The 22,881-nt window shown below is 39.6% G+C and overlaps 1 protein-coding gene across 3 annotated transcripts in view; it reads right to left on the bottom strand.

The window, feature by feature from the left end:
- ATRNL1 (attractin like 1) overlaps positions 1 to 22,881 on the bottom strand; it is a 1,055,790-nt gene that overhangs the window by 520,421 nt on the left and 512,488 nt on the right. For all 3 annotated transcript variants that reach the window (XM_048857032.2, XM_048857033.2, XM_048857034.2), the window contains exons 24-25: positions 21,065 to 21,143; positions 19,595 to 19,752 (exon numbers count right to left, since the gene is read on the bottom strand). In XM_048857032.2, coding sequence (XP_048712989.2) covers positions 19,595 to 19,752; positions 21,065 to 21,143 — 237 coding nt within the window. The remainder of the gene's footprint in view (positions 1 to 19,594; positions 19,753 to 21,064; positions 21,144 to 22,881) is intronic.

Raw genomic sequence — 22,881 nt, forward strand, 5'->3', positions numbered from 1 at the left:
ATAACAGATCCAGAATGAGCAGGAGAAAAGCTGCTTCCCACAAATGCACAAAATAATGATATGGTAGAAATACATCCAGAAAGAGAGTCTCTTTGTTCATCCAATTCTTAGCGACTCTTCTGAGACTGAAAACAGGCATGCCAAATTACTGCAGATTGCATTTTTCTTTTACGTGGACACTATCTTACTAATGACTGGACTGAGAACCACCACACTCGTACAGTTGAAATTGAATATTCAGGTACTTTTTCATCTGACACAGTGTTGAACATAGGTTTTATTTAAGGCAAAATCATACAAACACGTATTTATCTGTGTAATGTGAGCAATTCCATTGACTTCAATGAGATCACTTGTGTAAGTATCTTAATGTAACGTGTTTGCAGGACTCCACCCTTGTACTGTAAAGCCTTTGATGCCAGGACTATGTCTTTTACTTTTCCATAAAGCACTATGTAACATCAACACTGCTGTAATAAATAATATAAAGGCCACTAACAACAATTATAACATTAATAAATGGAATAATATTTAGTATGGAATAATATCTAGGATGAACAAGAACAGGAAATGACAAGTTACTTCAGGCTTTTGTTCCATTCTAAACTTACTTTAAGGAATATATAAAATATTGAAGCACTGTTTAGATCATAACAATTAACACATATATATGGAGATACACATAAGCCCTTCTGATTTATTTTTGCATTCTGTTTATGCTTCTACTTACTACGTGAAAATTCAAAAGAGCAGATGAACAGATCATTTAAATGTCCATTTTAACTTGTGAGAAGAGCCAAAATAAGACAAACAGTAATAAAAAGGAGCAGGCTGATTTATATCCATGTTTAAGTAGTTTTCAGGTAGCCCTTATTTATATGAACACTAAATAAAACTCAAAGGACCTAGATTAGAAGACATGTGGATCAGTCTTCACAATAAAACAAAGACAAAGCCCAAGCATATCATCTTAGTGTAATTTTCTTTCAGCCCCTCAGGATGCCTCTTCTAGTTTGAATGGAGAAGTGAATGGATTACTTTGCAAATAATACAGCTGCAATTGATTTTTAACCACCACCATCCTCACCACAGATGAATACAGCTTTAAAAAGTATTTTCTGAACAAATGCAGTTTTGTGGTTAATGCCTGCAGAATATAAATGAATTGTTATTAGTTTAGAAAAATCAAAGCAATCATTTTACAAAAAGTGCATCATCAGCTTACAGTCGTTATTGCAGGTACAATGTGAATTGAATGGCTTTTTCCCCTTTTCTAATAGCTAAAGGGAAAGTAACAGCTAAAGGACAAATCAATTCTCATTGATGCACAGGGGATTTAACCATCTGAGTGCCGTTTGATGTTACATGGGGCAGAAAGGACATCCTCTACTATAGTCTCATGGAAGAGTCAATATACGCATTTCAAAGAATGAGGCTGAATGTCTCCCACCACTACTTCACAGAAGCTGTTACATAACAATATGAGTAAGATAGTGACCGCATGCTGACATTAACAGGAGTTGCAAGGATAAATCCACAGTGGACTAATGGGAGAACAAAGCCTAAGGCTGACTTTTCAATAATTTGTATGTATAGTCTGTAACCACCTTGCCACAGAAAAAATCGTTCTCTTCATTTTATTAAGCACACTAATGAGAAAAAGTACAATTTTCCCACCCTTACATATTCCAATTTAAATGCTGCTTCAGTTTCCCCCAATTTTTATTTCTTTTACTACTGGAAAAATGCACAGTATCCCTATTCTTTCACAGCTCCACTATACGAAACAAGCATTAATATATGTTCAGCACTGCAATATTTTAAAGAAACATTGTTCATATTTTAATTTAAAAGAGAGAGAGAGAATTAGGCCACTAGAAGTGTCTTGACTTTGATAATTTCCAAATTATCGTTGCCAACTGCTGCCTTTTTATCTTTACTTCCGCCTTCCTTGCAGACCTCCAACAAAAGTTCTATTTTTAAGATTCCAAAATGGACGCGCAATTGGAAAAAAGTTGAAGGTGAAAAACAGAGAAATGCCAGAATACTTGTACATACAGTTCTGCACCTTATGAACCTGTGGCAAAGTGACAGAACACAAAACTAGCGTCTCTCTAAAATTACAATGCATGTTACTATACTTACAATTTCACTTTTAAGGATCCCGGTTAAAGTTCTAAACATTTCACAGCTGCCAAATAGATTGCTAATCCCAGACCACGCAAAGGCACCAACTAACCAAGACTCATCTATACATTTTTCAAATGAATCAGTTTACACTGAGCATGAGAGCCTATAAACAGAGCAGAACTACATACTACAGTAGTAGATTCCCTAACATGAAATGGGCATGAAAAACAATTGGGATGGCATTGATTTACCTGGATATTATTTTCACAAACTGTACAGAATAAGCATCATTTACAAAATACGTCCAAGGAATCTGATTCTTCAACTTAACTCAATTAATAGAGATCCGTGAAAATGAACGTCTCAAAATAAAATCACAAATTAATAAAATATATCAAAAGGCAAATATCAAAAGTTTTGAATACTCAGTTCAGCAAACTTAACCATACTTATTCAAACAGTAAGTTATCAAACAAGATTCCAAATATTCAGGGATTTTGCAGAAACCTGATATTATACATGCTAACACCTATATACCAGTATTAGGGCTTACACTGAATATTTATTGTTCTCCATGCACATCTCTATGCTGCTTCCTACTGGAGCCCCTATGCAGCATGAAGGATGTACTCACTACACTAAATTTTGCATGAAGAAGATCCAAACCCTTACCAGGTTTTGCTAGAGATGTGTTTGAACACACTTTGAACTGACATCTGAGTGATCAATAGGATTATGAGACATCTGGAGTAGGTTAGTTAGGAAAGAAAAAATATTTAATTACTCTATGGAAATTGATTGTTTGAGAGGTCCGGTCTTCAGGAGTACACATTCATCAAAACAAATACACATAAAAAAGACCAAAATCTCGTTCAGCTGAGCTGTTTTACAATGATGTGAGGAAGACTCACATGCACCCCATGTATCATGTAGAAAGTGAGTTCTGTGCTAGATCTACAGTCACTGGTTGCTGAAGAAACCGTTGTAAAGCAAGCTCATAATTAAGGGCCCTACTTGAATTGTGAGATGATTGTCAAAAAAATGCGGATGAGTTGCAGACAAGCCATGGAAAATTGTGGAAAAGTAACAGTGGACCTTATTACATGTGGTAATCAAGTCCATTATTACTTTTGCATGATTTTTCGCTGTCAGCTGGCTGGGGCCGAGAGTGGGGGCTCTGCTTTTAGCCCCAGGGTGACCGTCGCTCCCACCATCAGCCCTGTACCTGATAGTGCTCCCACTCTCAAAATTGTGGTGGAAGCCTAATATTGTGGCATTTGCAATTTCCACAATATCACAAGCTAAGTAGGGCCTTATAATAAAATTCAGTCAGCTGTGACTAATAAAAAATAACTTCCTACCAATACACACTAGTAATTGTTGTGGTATTCACATATAGATACAGCAGAAAAATGCTGTGATGGGAACAACAAGGTAAAAATAAAATTAACCTAAATGAAACATTACACAAGACTGCAAGAAGATGTTTTTATAACACAAGGTGTAATGACGATGCCACATAGACACAAACGTATTTTATTTCATACGCTGAGAACATCTGACAGCTTCAATGTTTTCCCTGTACTGGAGTGCTCGTTAATATGGCAATTTTAATGAGATTGCAATCTATAACATATTGTCAGCCTCATGTATTTCTGTTGTCACAATAAAGAAAAAAAGAAAAACTGCAAGAAAACAAAATCAACAGGGCACAACCTCATAAAGCAAGCAGAGAAAACAGAATGAAAACAATAGAAGATTCACCTCCCCCCCCCCCGCCCCGCAAAAAAAAAAGTAAAGGTATTTTCATTAACATGTAATGGAGATTTAAAAAAATTAAAAGCTAACAGAACTATAATGTTCATGAAATGTAACTAGTAATGGTACAAATAGGACAGCAAAATAGATTTGTGGTGTGTTTCCCTACAAATGTATTTTATAAATTTGTAACACATATATGGGCTCAAAATGGGTATTTTATACCAGCAATTCTCAAATGTTTTCATAGAGTGGACAACTTCTCTCCAGTATATGATTGCATGGACCAACTTCCCTCCAATTTACAATTAAAAATGATTGCTTACTTGTATTGTAACTGTTATTTTTGGAGATGTGGATGCAGCCGTATATTCCAATCAGTTGTGTGCACATCCAGTGTGCTGGAGCAAGACAGTTTTCTACATCAGTACCCGTCAGGGTGGCGTATGCCCTCTGCACCTCCTCAAACACCCTCTTAAGGCTATATAAGGGTGGCTCTGTCCTAACCTCCCCTCAGTTCCTTCGCACTGAAAGAGCAGCCTAAGACTCCAGTGCAGCGGGAATGGTGGGTAAGTCGCGGAATACACATCTTCTGCACCCCCATCTTGAAGAACAAGAACTACAATACAGGTAAACAATTGTTCTTTCTTCATTGAGTGGATGCAGACTAGTATTCTACTCAGGTCGCTCACAAGCAGTACTGTAGGGGGTGGGGCATGGAGTCTATTCAAACAGTGACTGTACTATCACTTTGCCAAAGGTTGCATCCTCCCTTGAGGCTGTCATGATGTTGTAGGAGTAAACGTATGTACGATGGAGCAAAGGGAAGCCCTACAAACATCCAGAATAGGAACAGCATTGAGAAAAGCTGTGGATGTTTCCTGAGCCCTTGTTGAGTGGACAGAAAGCCTCTGAGGAGGAGGACTGTTGCCTGAGAACAAAATAGATGGCACTCGCTGTTGTCTCTTGCAGCAAACACATTGATTGACAGGATGCTCCAGGCTTGAAAAATAATCCTCAATACACTGTTTTGTGAGGGACTACTTTTGGAAACCAAGTAAGTCAGCTGGTGTGGGACTAATGTTCTGCTTGAGGCAAAAGTCCCAGAGGGTCATCACCTCCTGACAGAGCTTTCTGAACTAAGCGCTCCAACCCCCACACCTGCCATCTGTTGAGATAATTCAAGGTCGTTGTACTGTCAATGAGCCATTGATAAGAGGGAAGAAGGCCTGCCAAGCTTTGTAAATGGCAAGAAGCTCCAGGACATTGATATGACGCCTCGCTTCCTATTCTGTCCATAAACTCTGGGTCCATGAACCATCCAGGTGAACACCTCACCCAACTATAGAGGCACTAATTACAACACTAGTCTTTGTTGGGAGAGGACAGGGGAATGGGACCCTTGGACATATGTTGTGTGGTTATTCTAAAGAGTACAGGACCATGGGAAGAATTTGGACCAGCTTGTCCAGATGGTGTCAGCTGTGTTGGTAGACTGATATTAGCCAGGCTTGAAGAGAGTGAAAGCACAGCCTTGCATTCATGGCACATAAGTACTTGCAGCCATGTGACCTAGCAACATGAGGCACACCTTAGCTACAGTGGATGGGTGAGACCTGAGAGACTCATACATTTCACAAATAGTCTGAAACCTTTCCTGGGGAAGGAAGGCATTTGCTAATATGGAGTCGAGTAAGGCTCTGAGGAATTAAAGCATCTGTGTGGGACCTAATGTTGATTTCTCTATGTTCAAGATAAGCTTCAGACAGTCGAAGAGATGGAGAATAAACTGGATTTAATGGAGGACCTGCAGATGGGAAGGGCTTTGGAAAAGCCAATCATTTAGGTAAGGGAAGACATGTATACTGTTCTCCTCAAGAATGCCACCACCACTGCCATGCATTTTGTGAACATGCAAGGAGCTGATGATAAGCCAAAGGGACCTACAGTTTGTTGATAATAATTTCCCATTACCACGAAGCTCAGAAACTTCCTGTGACTTGGTGAAACTGAGATATGAAAGTGAGCATCATGAAAATCAAGAGGAGAAAACCAATTGTTTTGATCCAGGGAGGGAACGATAGATGCTGGAGAAACCATGCAGAATCTCAGGTACTTGATAAATGTGAGACTGTAAAGGTCCAAAACAGGCCTTAGACTACCCTTTGATTTGGGAATTAGAAAAAATAAAATGGATGTACAAGACATTGGAGTCTCACTGACTTATATATTGGTTTTTGCAATTTATCATGGAAATGAACACATTGGCTGTAGAGTTGGAAGATTAATCCCCTACTGTTAGAGGGCTTATTTCTTCACCCTCCCATTCTGTGGTCCTTCTCACAGAAACAGAGAGCAGCAATACCCAAAGTCCAAAGGTGCAAACAATTTGATGTTTATTGGGGTGAACTTTAGCAAGCAATGATTCCAATTACCTTCCTCCGTGTCCCCCTTCCCAGCTCTGACGCTACAGAGCCTTGCCTGTGTCCCTGTTCCCATTCCCCCTCTTAGCAAAATATGATTCCAATTCCCCACCCCCCACTTCCTGATTGACTTCAGACTACACCTGTACCCTGATATAACATGATCCGATATAACACGGGTTCACATACAATGCGGTAAAACAGGCCACCTCCCCTCCCATCAGGGTTAGGGAGGCAGGAGCTGGGAGGAGGACTTTTGGGGGCCCCGCAGGCCCAGAGTGGCCCAGGTGATTAGCGGGGGGCCAGGAGCAGCCTGCTCTGCTTCCCTCACCCCAGCCCCAGCCGTGTTGCTCGGGGGAGGGGGTTTGGGGGAAGGGATTCCGCCCCCCCTGCACTCACCAGCAGTGGTGGAAGCAGAGAAGCCTGGCCCCAGCCCACTCCACTCTGCCAGCTCCCAGCCCTGGTGCTCCGCTTCCCGCTACCGGTGAGTGCGGGGAGGCGTCCTTTCCCCAACCTCCCTGTACTCACTGGTGGCGGGAAGCGGAGCACTGGGGCTGGGAGCTGGTGGAGTGGAGCAGGCTGAGGCTGCATCACTCTGCTTCCCGCCACAGGTGAGTGCGGGGGGCGTCCTTTTCTCAACCTCCCTGCACTCACCGGCGGCGGGAAGCAGAGCGCCGTGGCTGGGAGCTGGCAGAGTGGAGCGGACTGGGGCCAAGTTGCTCCACTTCCCGCTGCTGCCGGTGAATGCCTGTCAGGGGGCGGGGGTGTGAATAGGGGTCGGGGCAGTCAGGGAACAGGGGGCTAGGTATGGGATGGGATCCTGGGGCTGATTAGGGATGGGGGGTCTCTGGAGGGGGCGGTCAGGGGACAAGGAGCAGGGGGGCCAAAGCAAGTTCGATATAACGCTGTAAGATTTTTTGCTCCCACAGATCGTGTCATATCGGGGTAGAGGTGTATATAGTAAAACTTGAGTTCTGCTTAACTATACCTTAACCAATCATTTTACTGAAATTTAACTAACCAATCCTAACATATTGTAACATGATTATCTAACCTATTATATCCCACCACCTTAATTGGTTTACACTCAAGAAAATTAATTATACAGCAGACAGAAACAATCATGGAACCAGACAGAGATTATACAGACAAACGATTAGAGAAGTGGGGACTACAGTGATAGAACAACAAAGAAATTAGGATTTTACACCCCAGCTATTGATAAGTGAGTTCTTGTCAGACAGGATGCTATCAAACTAAGTTTTCTTTAAATCTTCTTGGCTCTTCCCTTTCTCTGGAGGTGATAGTTTGGATCACCTTTTTAACAGCCCAAAACTGCCTTATTTCAGTGTGACTGGTGAGGACGTGATCGTTCGCTTCCCAGCTTATGGCTGCCCCTGCTGTTTAGCCAAAGGCTTTAGCCTAAGAACAAGGCCTTAGGCTATCGTAGTGAGAGAAGGCGTATAAACAGGCAGACTGATTTTGATTCTTGTTTTGTACCTCTATAACTAGCTAAGTGATTAGAATACACCTTAATTTTTAAAGTATAGGCCTTTGCAGACAGGCCTGAATATCTATATCCTAAGACTCCACCCGCCCCTTTTTTTTTTTTCTTTTGGGATCCTCCTGCCCAGGTACCCCTGGAAAAGCATAAGACCTATGGCAACACATTTCCTGATAGGGCCAGACATCAAGGTGGAAGGTGTCGATATTCCATTTATCCCACTGCCCCTTGTGTAGTATAGTGCCCTGTACCTTCTCTCATACGGACATACCACACCTATTCCAATTAGTGTTCCAGACTTCCCATTATAGTGGGCCCGAGAAGGTTAGGTATGGGTTGTCTAGTACACCGGGGGGGAGGGGTGGAAGGGGGAGAGCTTACTACATTACTTATACGTTATCTCCATATGCAACGTAACACAAGTATACTTAACAATACACCAGCCGCTATAATAATCCACAGCAACACCGAGAGTCCTGACCACTGCAGTATGGTCCAACATCCAAGCCACCACCAAAACACTGCCTTTTCTCCTTGGACAGGGTCAAGATCTTAATGTGTCTAGTTGCTGGCAGTTGCAACAAGCTGCCCCTGCAGATTTTGCGTGCTTAGTTCTGATTACTTTTCACTTTCATCTCCTGCTCCAAAAGACAGAGATCTGAAAAAGAAAGCACAACCTATTGTGGCTTCTTTTGGAGCCCTATAGGATTTTAATTAAGTACCAGGTTTTCTCTGCATTTCTTTTACCCATTCTCCAATATATACTGCACACGACCTGGGAAAATACACATTCCTTCCATAGTTTAACCTCCATAACATTATATTAGCCATATCAATTTGAACTGTTTCTTCTGTGACAAAAAAAAGGAATTCATAATTTCCCTCCATTCTCCTGGTTCTGGCTGCCCCTTACTACAGCCATAACTTTGGTTTTGAACTTTATAAAGTAGCGAGGTACCCTTAAGGGTTAAATGCTAAATACCAAACTCAAACAACACTAGTTACCTGTGTCTGGCAAAAAGTGTTTGTTAGTTTTGCCACTTTGAATGACTCAAATGGATTTTCAGTGGCATTATAAAAAAACCAAAAAGCAGAACCAAACCAATTCATTTTAAACCTACAAAACAAGAGTTTTACAAACTATGATGTCCGTTTAGGTCCTTAAAACCTTACATAATCCCCCCCACACACACAAAATTCTCTTTTGCGTAACATCCCTTGCACTGCGATTATTTTTTACACAACTGTACTCCAATTACACTCCCATCTTGTACAACCAGAGAAAGCAGGGGCAGCCAAGTTAAGTTCCAATAGAAACCCCTTACATTCCTCTGGTGATTTTGATTACCTTACCCAATAGTCAAATGATTTTGATCAGATTATCTCTCCACCGTGATGCCTGCAGCAGTCCCTTATAGACCATTTCTGTGGGAAAAGAGTCCATTTTCCCTCAGAATAGCTGTAAAGGCTTCTGGGGACAAAAACATAGTGGTGGTAGTAGCCACTCTATCTGACCCCCTTGTATAATTTAATTACCAAGCTTCCATCCAATGTGACTGCACAGAGTTGCACATACAGTTACATTCATATAACTGGGTTTTATCATCAAACCAAAAACTTCCACCTTGTAACACCACAACTGTTACTCTTTAACATCTTCACAACTATTACCTTTTACCATTTCCACAATATTAATTTCTGCAAAAGCTATTTATAACTTTTTACTTACTTCTTTATATCACTTACTCCTACATTTAGTTCGCAAAGGTAGTGCAATTTGCCTGTAACAACTCAGCCACCAAGTACAATTATTGCCACACAGCTGCCTTATCCTGTGCTGTCTTTACCTTGAGACTGTTCAAAAAGGCAGTAAAACATTTGTCTCCATAGTTGCCCATGGATCTTTTACTCTAAAAAATTCCAGTGGAATACAGCAGACCTCCCTCATGCTTTGTCCAAAAAAACCAAACAAAAAAAACTGAACATTTCACATAAGTATCCAAAGTACCCTCCGTTAAAACTTCAGAAAAACAAAAGTGTGGAAGGGGGTGGGGAGGAGCAGGAAGAGGAGGAAAGAAATGAATTAACCCTGTGAGGTCAGTTTAAAGTACAGGTAGGGTGACCAGACAGCAAGTGTGAAAAATCGGGACGGGGGTGAGGGGTAATAGGAGCCTATATAAGAAAAAGACCCCAAAATTGGGACTCTCCCAATAAAATCAGGACAGCTGGTCACCCTAAGAACAGGCTACCAGCAGCAAATTAAGTAAACTGAGAGAAAGAAGAAGGAAAAGAAGAAAAGGATATAGTTAGCTTTGAGCTAAGAGTAGGCTACCTGGGTTGAAACACTTGGGAACCCTTACCCCCAGGTTTTCATCTTGGCTCTGGGAGAAGAGTGGGGGTCGTTACCTGCTCCTGCAAACCCTGCCATTTTTCACTTTGAAACATTTTTTTTTTTGGCCTCCACTCCCCCAGGACCAAATCCCAGCTCCTGTCTCTAAAGGCAGTCCGTTAACTCTGCTTTTGACTCTACACCCTGTTGTGCCAAATTGTCTTTAACCACCCCTAAATAATTTACAACCCTTCAGCAGCCCTTGCTGAACCAGCACCAAACTTGAAAGATTACTGGCAGCTTCCCATAATGCTGCCCTTACTTCAAACCTCTCAAACAGACTGAAGTGCCTCCTTTCCCTGGAAGGCATCCAGTTCCCATGGGCAGGGACTGTCTTCCACTACCCATATACCAAGGAGAGTGGGCTCCTCAGCCACCCCCATCCCTCTGGGTCCCCTAACACTGCCTCCATTTCCTTTTTAATCTCATCCCAAGTTGACCCCTGCACCTGGTAGGGGCCCTGGTTCTTCCTTATCCATTTATCCAAAAAATCCATTACCCTGGTTTGCCAGAATCCGCAACTACCATCACAAGAGTTCACCATACCCCCTCTAAGCAGCTGTGTAGACTGTTGGGGAGGGAGACTTACAGGCTGCCACTCACCCGTCTGAAGCGATGCATATGAAACACGGCATCAAGATGTTTGAGGGGCTTATCCCTTCACCCTCCCATTCCCCGGTCCTTTTCGCATGAACAGAGAGCAGCAATACCCGAAGTCCGAAGCTGCAAACAGTTTGATGTTTATTGGGGTGAACTTTCAGCAAGCAATGATTCCAATTTCCTTCCTCAGTGTCCCCCTTCCCAGCTTTGACGCCACAGAGCCTTGCCTGTGTCCCTGTTCCCATTCCATGTTCCCATTCTCCCCCTTAGCAAAACATGATTCCAATTCCGATCAGATTATCTCAGTTTATCATGGAAATGAACACATTGGCTGTAGAGTTGGAAGATTAATCCCCTACCTTTGAGAAAAACAAATACTGATCAGATGAAAAACAAATACTGATCAGATGATAAGGAGTTCGCCCCAGCTCTCTCAGAACAAAAGAAAGAAAGATGTAGATTAGGTCCCAAGAACAGAGTGGAAAAAAAGAAAGAGAATGCCTCTCTTCTACTCAAAGGCATTTTTTTTCTTAAGAAAAAGAAATCATCAAAGTCCACATGCCAGAGTCTCCCCCACCACACTTATGACAACTGAGAAAAGTTACTACAGACATAGAGCTACTTCTGTAACTTCTGCTGACTGCCTAGTGCTTGGTTGTTGAGAACTGAAGGGCCCAAGAATTGAACATAATGATAGACAGGAGGCAGTGAGCTATCTTTCTCCTCAGTGGCTCTATAATATTCTTCCACGGAATAAATCTGTTTATTTCTTTTGCGCTTCACTGCGGTCCAAACCCTCACTTTTAAATAACTCAGACTGCATTGGAGCCACTATCTGTGACCTTCCTGGGCGTGCATGGCTCAGCAGGCCATGTATAGTTTGTGCTGACAAAGCTCTTCATCTTTGAAGGGTTTATATTTTTTTTAATGTATGACCAGGCTTCTGCACACTGTCGTCTGCAGAAAAGTTTATTTCTCCCCTTTGCATGGTGTAGAAGAAAGGCAATTGCTTTATTTTCCCATATTGACAGAAGCCCAGAACAAGTAAAAGCTTTCTTTGAGCAATATTTCCTACTAAATTCTAAATGCTGTAACTACAATTTTCTTAATTAACTAGATAAGGGAAATGGAAATTATAGAAGAAAAGCTCAACATCCGGTTACAAAACATCAGAGACAGAGTATTTCCAAATATAAGTTATCTACATCTCTCTATTGTGTAATACAACTACACATGGACAGTGCCTTGGTCTGTTTGGAGAAAAAAAGCTTTACAACTGGCACATCAGTTACTGGAGTTCTTATCTTGGACATTCAATTTATACGGAGATTAAAACTGTGCATCAGTGAAGACTAATTATCTCTGAATTAGGTATTTTGGTCCTTTTTTAAACCATCAGCTCAACTGTTTGTAGTGCTTTTGCTCACTGAGAAATAACAGTTGTCTCAACTCTTTCAAAATTTACAGATATTCTTGATAGCCATATTAAACCTGCTGGCAGGGGAAAGTGGGGACTCGAAGAAAGAAGCATGTGAGCACCAGTAATGAAATACACACTTACTGGAGGAGTTTAGCAGTTGACACCACATTGTTAGTACCCATGCACTAATTCATTTTAACTCAAATTTCAAAAGCACCATCGTTATATATAGCAAAGAAATAAAGGTGTTATCTAATCATCAGACAACAGCTGGATAATGCCATCAAATTCTAGCAATGCTTCTGGATATTCTCAAGTTTAATCTGCTATTGATGTGAAAGTTATTTCTGAAAATTTTATATTGGATATGTTCATATCATGAATATTTTATATGAACAGCACACAGCGTTATCATCTGTTACTGTCATAACTGGCATTGTAACTAAAATGAAATAAATTACTCCTACTACTATAAAGAGTTAAATTGCCCAATTTTAGGTTTCAGGTTTCAGACTATATTTAAATGTATCAGAAAGAAAAAGATAATCATCATCATAATTATGATAACACTCAACATTTAAACAGTAGTTTCCATCTCCATTAAACTAATCACATTAATCTAATCTATTAATCAAAATTTAAAAAGATTTATTTTAATAACACATCTATAAAACATACATTTTCAATAATGATATATAATGTGAAATGTAGTAGAAAATTTACTGTTGTGCAATTTAAGGCCCTAGTCCTGCAAGGCGTTCCACACAGGCAAATCCTTACCCAGGTTCTGGAGTCCCATTGATTTCAGTGCACGTATCATATTGTGTCTATCCCCCAGGGTTCTTTTTCTTCTAGCAATGATTACTGGCAAGATTCGCCGGAACATAGTTCACTTATGAATTTTAAAAAATTAAAAACTAATCTATCTTTATAATCTGTTTCCATATATCTGTTTTTACTAGATATAAATATGATATGTTCATAAAATATACATCTGGATTTTTGCTTTTTGTTTGTTTAAAACAAGCCAAATGTTTTTAGTATGCCAACTGCAAGAAGGGAATTAGCTGATAATTCAGTGGAATCATCAAGATGTGTGTACAACATAAATGAATATTGTAATTTTATTATTGTAACCCCTATGCTTACTAAACCCACTTCCTTCCCCCACCTGGTTTTTATTCTCATTCATGACACACCTAAAATTATTTTTTAAGTTCCTTGTGGCACAAATGATGACTTATTTGTTCTTTAAGGGGCCACAACACTTTTGGACATCATAACAATAAAACAAATGGCAATAATCATTTACATTACATTTAAGTGGCTTTAAAACGGTGACCTCAAACAACAGTTTTCCATGGATATTGAAAGTCGTATTTAAAGGTTGAAAATTCATTCTTATCCCATGTCACTGAGCCTTTTTTTGACAACAGATTTAGTCCTACAAAGGACAGGATCCTGCAATGTGTTGGCTGCCTCAAAACCCATTGACTTCAATGAGATTTGAGAGTATCCAGCAGCTCAAAGAAAGTCTTCATCTCTTTGCAGAAATGGGTGCAAAAATGTCTATCAGCCTGGTTATGGAATTTCGTAAATTTTGTTTGCATCCCACTTCTAATATTATTAGAAGATTGATACTTCCTTACAGACAATATAAAAATCAAGACATTTTTGGAAGCTAATGTGTCTTACAATTATATTATCGATACCCACTTGTTATTTCAAGAATTATAACGACTTCACACACAGCCATATGCATTTATTAGGCAGCCTCTCTGAAAACCAGTAAGGTACTTAGAAATTGAACCTTTTGCTGTAAATCACAGTTATCAAACTGATGTATGCAACCATTGCTGGGAAAAGATTCTCTACAGGCACTGGTATATTTATATATATACACACACATTTGCAAGTGAAAATTCCATCCAATGACCTTTGCAAAATTCTAAAAAGATTTACAATACAAAGGCTTATGTTTTCATTTTAATTAAGTAATTGAATTTGTGGTACATCATGAACAAAAGATTGTTTTAACTCCTCATGACAGTTACTGATAACTTCTATTCCTCAGAGCTTTTACATCAGTATTTGTCAGTCAAGAATGTTAAATATTTAAAATTAACTCCAAAACAAAGAATGCTAAAATAATTAAATATGCTACACCGAGTAAATTTTTTTTATGAGGACAAATGTGCTTCTTGACTTTTATTAAGCTACTTCTTCAGTTGCAAGGTTCAGTCTATTAACATGGGAAATAAAACCTTCTGAGCTCTGAAACAGGAACCAGCGTCATCAAAAGAGTGCTGATTTTCTCTCTTTTTAAAACATAACACCACAGAAATCTGTGATGTGAAGTAGTCCTGAGTGTTTAAAGCACTCTACAGCATCCTTAGTTTCCTCTACTACATGCAAATCAAATAAAAAACAAATCTATAACTAGATTCATTCCTTTTTGCTGTTTTTGAAACTAATACAGGATGCCAAGATTTTTTTTCAACTTAGAAGCATTAATACAGGAAAAGAACCAAATAACATACCAGTAAAACTTTCAACAAGTTTCCTTTGAATGATTAAATTAATTCTTTACAATACACTGGAGCATTCTAACTTCATTTTAACAGCATGTCTAACTTCACTGTAAGAGTAATTGCTCAGTGAAACACTGTTGTGGAAACATAACTGAGTGGGCTATTTTTCTTAGAAAATAATTAATAACTAAGCATATTTCAAAATTACATACAGTTCCTTTAGGAAGGATTTGCACACAGGAAAGGGGGATCTAATAATGATGACTTCAGATAACATTTTCATTATGAAGTGTAGCACTTTGCCAGCTGGGGAGCACTGCCCCGCCAAATACAGCCCATATACTTGGGATCCTTTTATTTACTTTAGGGAGTGTGCTGATAGCTGGTAGGAAGGTCTGTTGTTCAGTGAAGCCTTTATTCTGGCTTTTTCCTGAGTACTTGCATCTGAATGAACTATTCCTGGACTCAGACCAAGACCCTTCCAGCTAAACACTGACCACTGGGTAATTGGTGTTTTTATCCTCAAATGATGATCAGATTGAGTATGGGGTCACAGGATAGAGACCACACGACTTGCCCCATGTTGGCATTATGATATACATGGCAGCACATAATCCTTTGGAATTGGGACTGCCACCACAACGCTGGCATTCATTATGGGTCCCTGATGGGGGGAATTCTAGCTCTTGAGGCACAAGTCCAGCTGGTGTCCCTAATTGCTTCCACAATGGATGTGGAGAAGTGCAGGTAATTCTGACAGAGCAGATTGCTGCCTTCTGATTAGTTGCTCTCAGGGATCTAAGTTACTGCCTACCCTTAAGAATAAAGGAGGAATGGACTCACTGAATGGACAACCGACCAGTGTTTTATGAACATTTGTTCTGGGTTACATATATTTTTGTTACATTGCAGGCAGTGAATGATACCACTTCATACCGGCTTCCAACTAGACATGGAGCCATTAATCACTACCTGTTGAGCCCGATGATCTAACCAGCTTTCTATCCACCTTATAGTCCATTCTTCCAGGCCATAATTCTTTAACTTGCTGGCAAGAATACTGTGGAGACTTATCAAAAGCTTTGCTAAAGTCAAGGAATAGCACGCCCGCTGCTTTCCCCTCATCCACAGAGCCAGTTATCTCATCATAGAAGGCAATTAGGTTAGTCAGGCCTGACTTGCCCTTGGTGAATCCATGTTGACTGTTCCTGATTATTTTCCTCTCCTCTAAGTGCTTCAAAGTTTATTCCTTGAAGACCTGCTCCATGATTTTTCCAGGGACTGAGGTGAGGCTGACTGGCCTGTAGTTCCTCAGATCCTCCTCCTTCCATTTTTTAAAGATGGGCACTACATTAGCCTTTTTCCAGTCATCCGGGACCTCCCCCAAACACCATGAGTTTTCAAAGATGAATGGCCAACGGATCTACAATCACATCCACCAACTCCTTTAGCACTCTCGGATGCAACGCATCCGGCCCCATGGACTTGTGCTCATCCAGCTTTTCTAAATAGTCCTCAACCACTTCTTTCTCTACAGAGGGCTGGTCACCTCCTCCCCATACTGTGCTGCCCAGTGCAGTAGTCTGGGAGCTGACTTTGTTCGTGAAGATGAAGGCAAAAAAAGCATTGAGTACATTAACTTTTTCCACATCCTCTGTCACTAGGTTGCCTCTCCCATTCATTAAGGGGCCTCACTTTCCTTGACCTTTTTCTTGTTGCTAACATACTTGTAGAAACCCTTCTTGTTACTCTTAACAACCCTTGCTCGCTGCAACTCCAAGTCTGATTTGGCCTTCCTGATTTCACTCCTGCATGCCTGAGCAATATTTTTATACTCCTCCCTGGTCATTTGTCCAATATTCCACTTCTTGTAAGCTTCTTTTTTGTGTTTAAGATCAGCAAGGATTTCACTGTTATGCCAAGCTGGTCGCCTGCCATATTTACTCTTCTTTCTACACATCAGGATGGCTTGTCCCTGTAACCTCAATAAGGATTCTTTAAAATACAGCCAGCTCTCCTGGACTCCTTTCCCACTCACGTTATTCTCCCACGGGATCCTGCCCATCTGTTCTCTGAGAGAGTTAAAGTCTGCTTTTCTGCTTTTTCCGTATTCTGCTGCTCTCCTTTCTTCCTTGTGTCAGGATCCTGAACTTGACCATTTCATGGTCACTGCCTCCCAGGTTCCCATCTTTTGCTTCCCCTACTAATTCTTCCCAGTTTGTGAGCAGCAGGTCAAGAAGAGCTCTGCCCCTAATTGGTTCCTCCAGCATTTGCACCAGGAAATTGTCCCCTACCCTTTCCAAAAACTTCCTGGATTGTCTATGCACTGCTGTATTGCTCTCCCAGCAGATATCGGGGTGATTGAAGTCCCCCATGAGAACCAGGTGATCTAACACTTCTGTTAGTTGCCTGAAGAAAGCCTCATCCACCTCCTCTCCCTGGTCTGGTGGTCTATAGCAGACTCCCACCATGACGTCATCCTTGTTGCTCACACTTCTAAACTTAATCCAGAGACTCTCAGGTTTTTCTGCAGTTTCACACTTTGCAATGCTGAAGTCAGCTGTGACATTAGAAAATAGGAAACTTGTCAAAACAATGACTGATAAATACTTTGCACTGAGTACAGGTAGGGAGTACTTTCATGGTGCATCAACACTTGGAATGTAGTATTCAAAACGAGATATGGAAAAAATATGGGGAGGTACCAAGGACAAAGCTGGCACAAACAAGTGTATTAAACTATAAGTGATGTGTAAAGAGTTTTATTACTTGTAAAATCATGCCAGAAATATTAGTAGCTGAAATGCATATCTTTGAAGCACACCTTCCATAAAAGGTAAACACACTAAGAGAATTTACTTTCCAGAAGGTGGGTATGTAAGTCTGCTTTTTGTAGTATACTACTTTGTCTTTAGACAATAAATTTGGCTATGTTTGGTTATTTGGTCTCTTGAACAAACTGTGAGTGTAGTCAATACTCTAAAGCGTATTCCAATTCCAGAAGCAGAGAAGTCGTAATTGGAGTCCCACATAAATTTCAATTTACAGTGTGGCTAGTTCTGCTAAGGTGCTCAGCACTGTACTGGGGCAGCGGCTAGTAGGGAGGATGGTATCTTTGCCACAGATGAAAGTAGAGGTGATTTAGCCAGCCCCGGGACACTACTCATAACTGTGAAAGTTTTCGCAAACAAGAAAGGGAGTGCTGTGCACAGGTAGATACAAGCCATCCGTACATGAATGGTGGATACTGAAGTTGCCAGTGTCAAGAGGCTTGGTGTTGAGGGATCAGTACTGGGTGACACCTGAAGGTTGACTCAACTAGTTCAGAGGCACAATGACCAGTGCCTGAGAAGACGCCGGACAGGCCCATTTTAGGCCTTAAGCCCTCTATAAGAGAGGCAGGATAAGGGGATCTCTGCCTTTTCTTGTTAGACCTGCAGAGGGTGACCTAAGTCTGCCCCTCAGCAGAATAGTGCTCCTTCCGTCCAAGAGGAATAGGAACCTTGCATTACCAACATGAAGCAACATCACTGCATCACACAATGGGCAGATTTTAAATCCAGGAGACTTTGGCTCTGACATAAGGGCTGGACATGTTACTGGGAAAGTCACAATAGAGAAATTAAGAAACTATTGTTTTTTGTTTTTTATAATAAAGGGAATAAAGACTAAACTATGACTCACCAACACTAAACATCTCAACAACTATTTATAGTACAAAGGGTTAGTCGCACAGTGAGCAAGAGAGACAGACTGACACCTAGGGCACAAGTGCAGCTTCAACAAACACTGCTGCCCTCCCCCGCCCCAAAAATAGCTTGGGTACATGGCGCCCATGCGCTCCAAGAGTGGAAAATATATGGACAAGCACTCAGAGAAGGAGAGAGAGTTTCAGAGTAACTTATTCACTCTGAGAGCATCCTGAGCTACGGTGGTTTACGCAGACTCTTGATTGTTAATGCATGGGGAGGGGGGAATTCTAACATGTTATCAGTCTGCAGTGGTACTTAAAAATAGGGTCTCGCTCACTGGGCAAGACCCTACATTCATTTATAAGTCAAGTGGTGGTCATGCTTGATATGACCATGTCAGCAATTCCAGAAGTTTCTAGCAAATCACCACAAAATAGTATAACAACTACGGAAGAATCCTACACCTTACAGAGGAACAAATTGTGAGAGATACTCAGTGCCATCAATTCCTACTAATATCAGTAGAAATTCAGGGTATTAAATACCTCGCTGGCTTAAGTCCCAAAAGAGAAAATGAATTCTAACTGAATACACCTTTACCAAATGTTATATGTCTCTCTCACCAACAGAAGTTTATCCATTAAAGATACTACCTCACCCACCTTGTCTCGCTAATATCCTGAGACCAGCACAGCTACAACAACGCTGTATACAAGCTGTCACACTATAGTACAGCACACACATTAAACCTTTAACCAATTAAAATTCAATTAGTAAGAAAGCTAATGGTTTACAAAAACCTAATCAGAACATATATTATTGTTATGCACTAATTTTTACCTTGAGGGTACAACTGAGGATTAAAAATCTCATTCATTTTGAACAAACATTTGTAAACAAAATAGCCCTCAATACAAATGTCATAATTAATGGAACATAAATAAACAGGAGTAAGTCATTAGTCACTTGGAGGTACTCCAGTTTGCAGAAAGACTAAATATATACAACAAAACATACTCTGGAGAATATATTATCTACATAAGAATCATTTCTGCAGTCTCAGTAGCAATGGAAATATTCATGTAAGTAACAAAACAAAACCTCTCAATCACCTGGAGTAGTAAATGGCTTAATATTTACAACTAACCTGTATTTTGATTGGCCAGGAAAAATTGCTGACATACACATAGAAAGTGATGTTTGGGTTACTCCGAAAGTTGAATTTTTCACAAGAAAAGCTATCTGTAAATTCCTTGATATTAGTCTTGGAAACAACAGGAATCTCTTCTCCAGATATTGTTCCTGCTAAAAATACAAAGAAATATTAAATTATCATAAAAGGGGCCAAAGTAAGTTTGCTCAGGCAACTGCAATTTAACTTTACTTCAGAGTGCTTGACATTGCAACCTTAACATTCTTTTATCATTTTTTTCTGTTTATTATACATTATACATTAAACATACAAGTATATGACACACATGTATACACACACACAGAAAATTCACTCATACGCCCATGCCAATTTCAAAAGATTATGAATGATTTATAAAATTGATGGAAGATGTACTTTGATATGAGTTTTATAGCAAGCTTATCCCAGTTAACTACACAGCTAATACGGTTTCCTCTAGTAATTTACATCCCATTTCAATAAAAATTCATAGGTTACTAAAGTGTGGAAAGTGAATTTGTCTACATTTTAAAATATTGCTATAGTGTTTCAACTGCTCTTAGAAACATGAATAATAAACCAGATAACCATATATCATTTATTGTAAACCATAAGGCTTCTCACCAATTCTGTTTGATCAGGGCATTGCTGACTTAGTGAAGTAAAAAAGATGATCATGGAAAAAAATAGAATTTGCTAGCAAGGATATGTGAAAACAAAGCTTTCAAGACCTCCCATAAAACACTGTTAGATGCAACTAAGTGCAAAAATTCTCAAGAATATGTAAGTTCTTAAACCATCTTTAAAGGCCTAGTTTTATTCTTTTTTTTTAAATGTACATTTTAAGTTGTAAGCATTGTGCTTCTCCTTGGATATATTTTCAGAAAGTCAACAGAACCAATTCATGGAAACTTCCTAAATAAAGCTTTTCTTCCTCTTTATTAAAGCAAAAGGCATAATGGGGTTCAAAGTTGGGAAAAAAAACAGATAAGCAGCTCCTTTTATCAGCATTCACAGATGAATTTTATTGTTTGATATCAATGTTAAGGTTAATAATTAAATTTTTAGCTTGAACACTGAAACAACGAAATTAAAATCTCAGTCTCCCCAGTAGTTTAGGAAGTAATTTATCTTAATTAAAATCACAGCATTTCATAACACTGCCATTTAAAAAAATTAAATAGAGTACAAGCTTTTGCTACCAAAGAAATTTTAATTGAATAGAAGAGAAAGTTAACATATTAATGAAGCTTTGTTCAGATTACAAATTAGTATATGAATTTTAAGTATTACTAATACTAGCATAATGATAATAGCAAAATAATACATTTTATAAAATTTTATTACTGAAATTAGCAACAAAGAGGACAATTATGTTAAAATAGCTTAAACGAACAGTTCTTGAGACATACAGGACAAAGACATCATGCCAAAATGCTTCCTTACCTGTAGAACCAATAGACCATGTAATATTGAGGTTAAAGTTGTTTGATGCATTAATTGATATATCCAAATTTTTGTTTGACTAGATATAAAGAAAAGGTAACATTAAAATTAACAAAATATAACAGAAATGTACTGCCTAATGCACTGAATGTACCTCTATTGTACATAATTAAATGTATTAATTCTCCCCCTTTTTCACATATCTACTATAGACTGCAAACATTGGGCCCAGTGAAGTCAAGAGCAAAACTCCCATTGACAGGACATGACCCTGAGATACAACTTTCACCAATGATCTAAATCAAGAAACACTATTTTTTGAAAACTAAAAAACTCAGCCTACATATGAATAAAAATATTCATAAAAATTACTTGTCCTGATAATAAAAATTTGTTCAGTAAAGGATATTCTAACATATTTAATCCAGTCTATACTTAAATGATCCCAGTTAGTGGGTTTCCACCACTTTCTTTGGTAGACTATATATACTGTAGTAACCTTCACTTTTAGAAAATATTTTCTGACTCTCACACTCAACTAACATTGAGATAAAATTGCTCAGATTAATTTCCTGGGAATATAATCACCACAAATCAAGGAAATCACCCTTTAAACTAAACTAACACCAAAACACATTCACAGAATATCAGGTCCACCATAAACTTCATTTAATTTCCAATATACAACCACCCAAAATGTATACATCCAGTTCTTTTAAATCAGAGTCAAACATACAAGCTTCACTGTAACTACAGGCTCACAGCCTGGCGGGGCCTCAATCTCTAGCTAAGATTGATGCCCATAGGGCATTAGGGCCATTCGCTCATTCACTTTGAAATTTTGTTTTGACTCAGAAAATTTCTGAACAGTCTCTGCTGCCCTTTACACAGTTTTTATTATTTATTTATTTAGGGTTATTTTTGTGCCACTTTCCCATCATCATAAATTGAGACTGAAAATCCTGAGAAATAGGAAAACAGTAGGAAAATATGTCCCCAGTACTACAGAGAAGCTATGTCTACACTGCCCTGTAGTTTGGGCTACAGGGGTGTGAACAGCAGTGCACACCAAAGAGCTGTGCTGTAACTCCCCCATGTGGACACTGTGGGCACGAACTAAAAGGTTTGTAGTGTAGTCCTCTTCAAGCAGGACTGCATTAATGCAAAGTAGGAACCTTTTGGTTTACACCCACAGTATTTACATGGGAGAGTTACAGCTCAGCACCTGGGTGCACTCTTCTGTTCACACTCAAGTATTCTGAACTGTAGGGCAGTGTAGATGAGCCCTAAGTGGCAAATGAGATGAGACACCTTAAACACAAAACCTTCTTAATATATAATCTATGTGCTGCACCATCATAATTATCCTCTGCTGAAATTCTCTGTTTTAGGTCATGAGGGCACACACATTAAAATATAACTCAATTTTATACAAATCTAGGGATGGGTATTTTGCAACAAAAAATTAGCTACTGGTACAATCTTCCCCAACATATCTGCCACTCTCTTTCCCTATCTCCTAGAGCCCCTGACCTTCTTCATCCTAATTCTGAGAAATATCCTGACCAGATCAGGCCAGAGGGAGCCACCAGATGCCAAAACCACCTCAACCAGTTCCAGAAGCATCCCAAATACTACCTAGGATGTGAGGCTTTGTCACAGCTTCCCCTCCAGCTTTCCCATGCATCCTTTGTGTGCTCTTTTCCTTCCCTACCTTATTTCTTCTCTTCCTAGCTCTCTTTTTCTAAGAAAAGTCTGGCTTAGTCAGCCAAGACTGTGTATTTTGCAACAACAACGTAAGCCTGTAACCAGAAAAG

Source organism: Caretta caretta, chromosome 7, assembly GCF_965140235.1.
Source record: "Caretta caretta isolate rCarCar2 chromosome 7, rCarCar1.hap1, whole genome shotgun sequence".
Classification (NCBI taxonomy): domain Eukaryota; kingdom Metazoa; phylum Chordata; order Testudines; family Cheloniidae; genus Caretta; species Caretta caretta.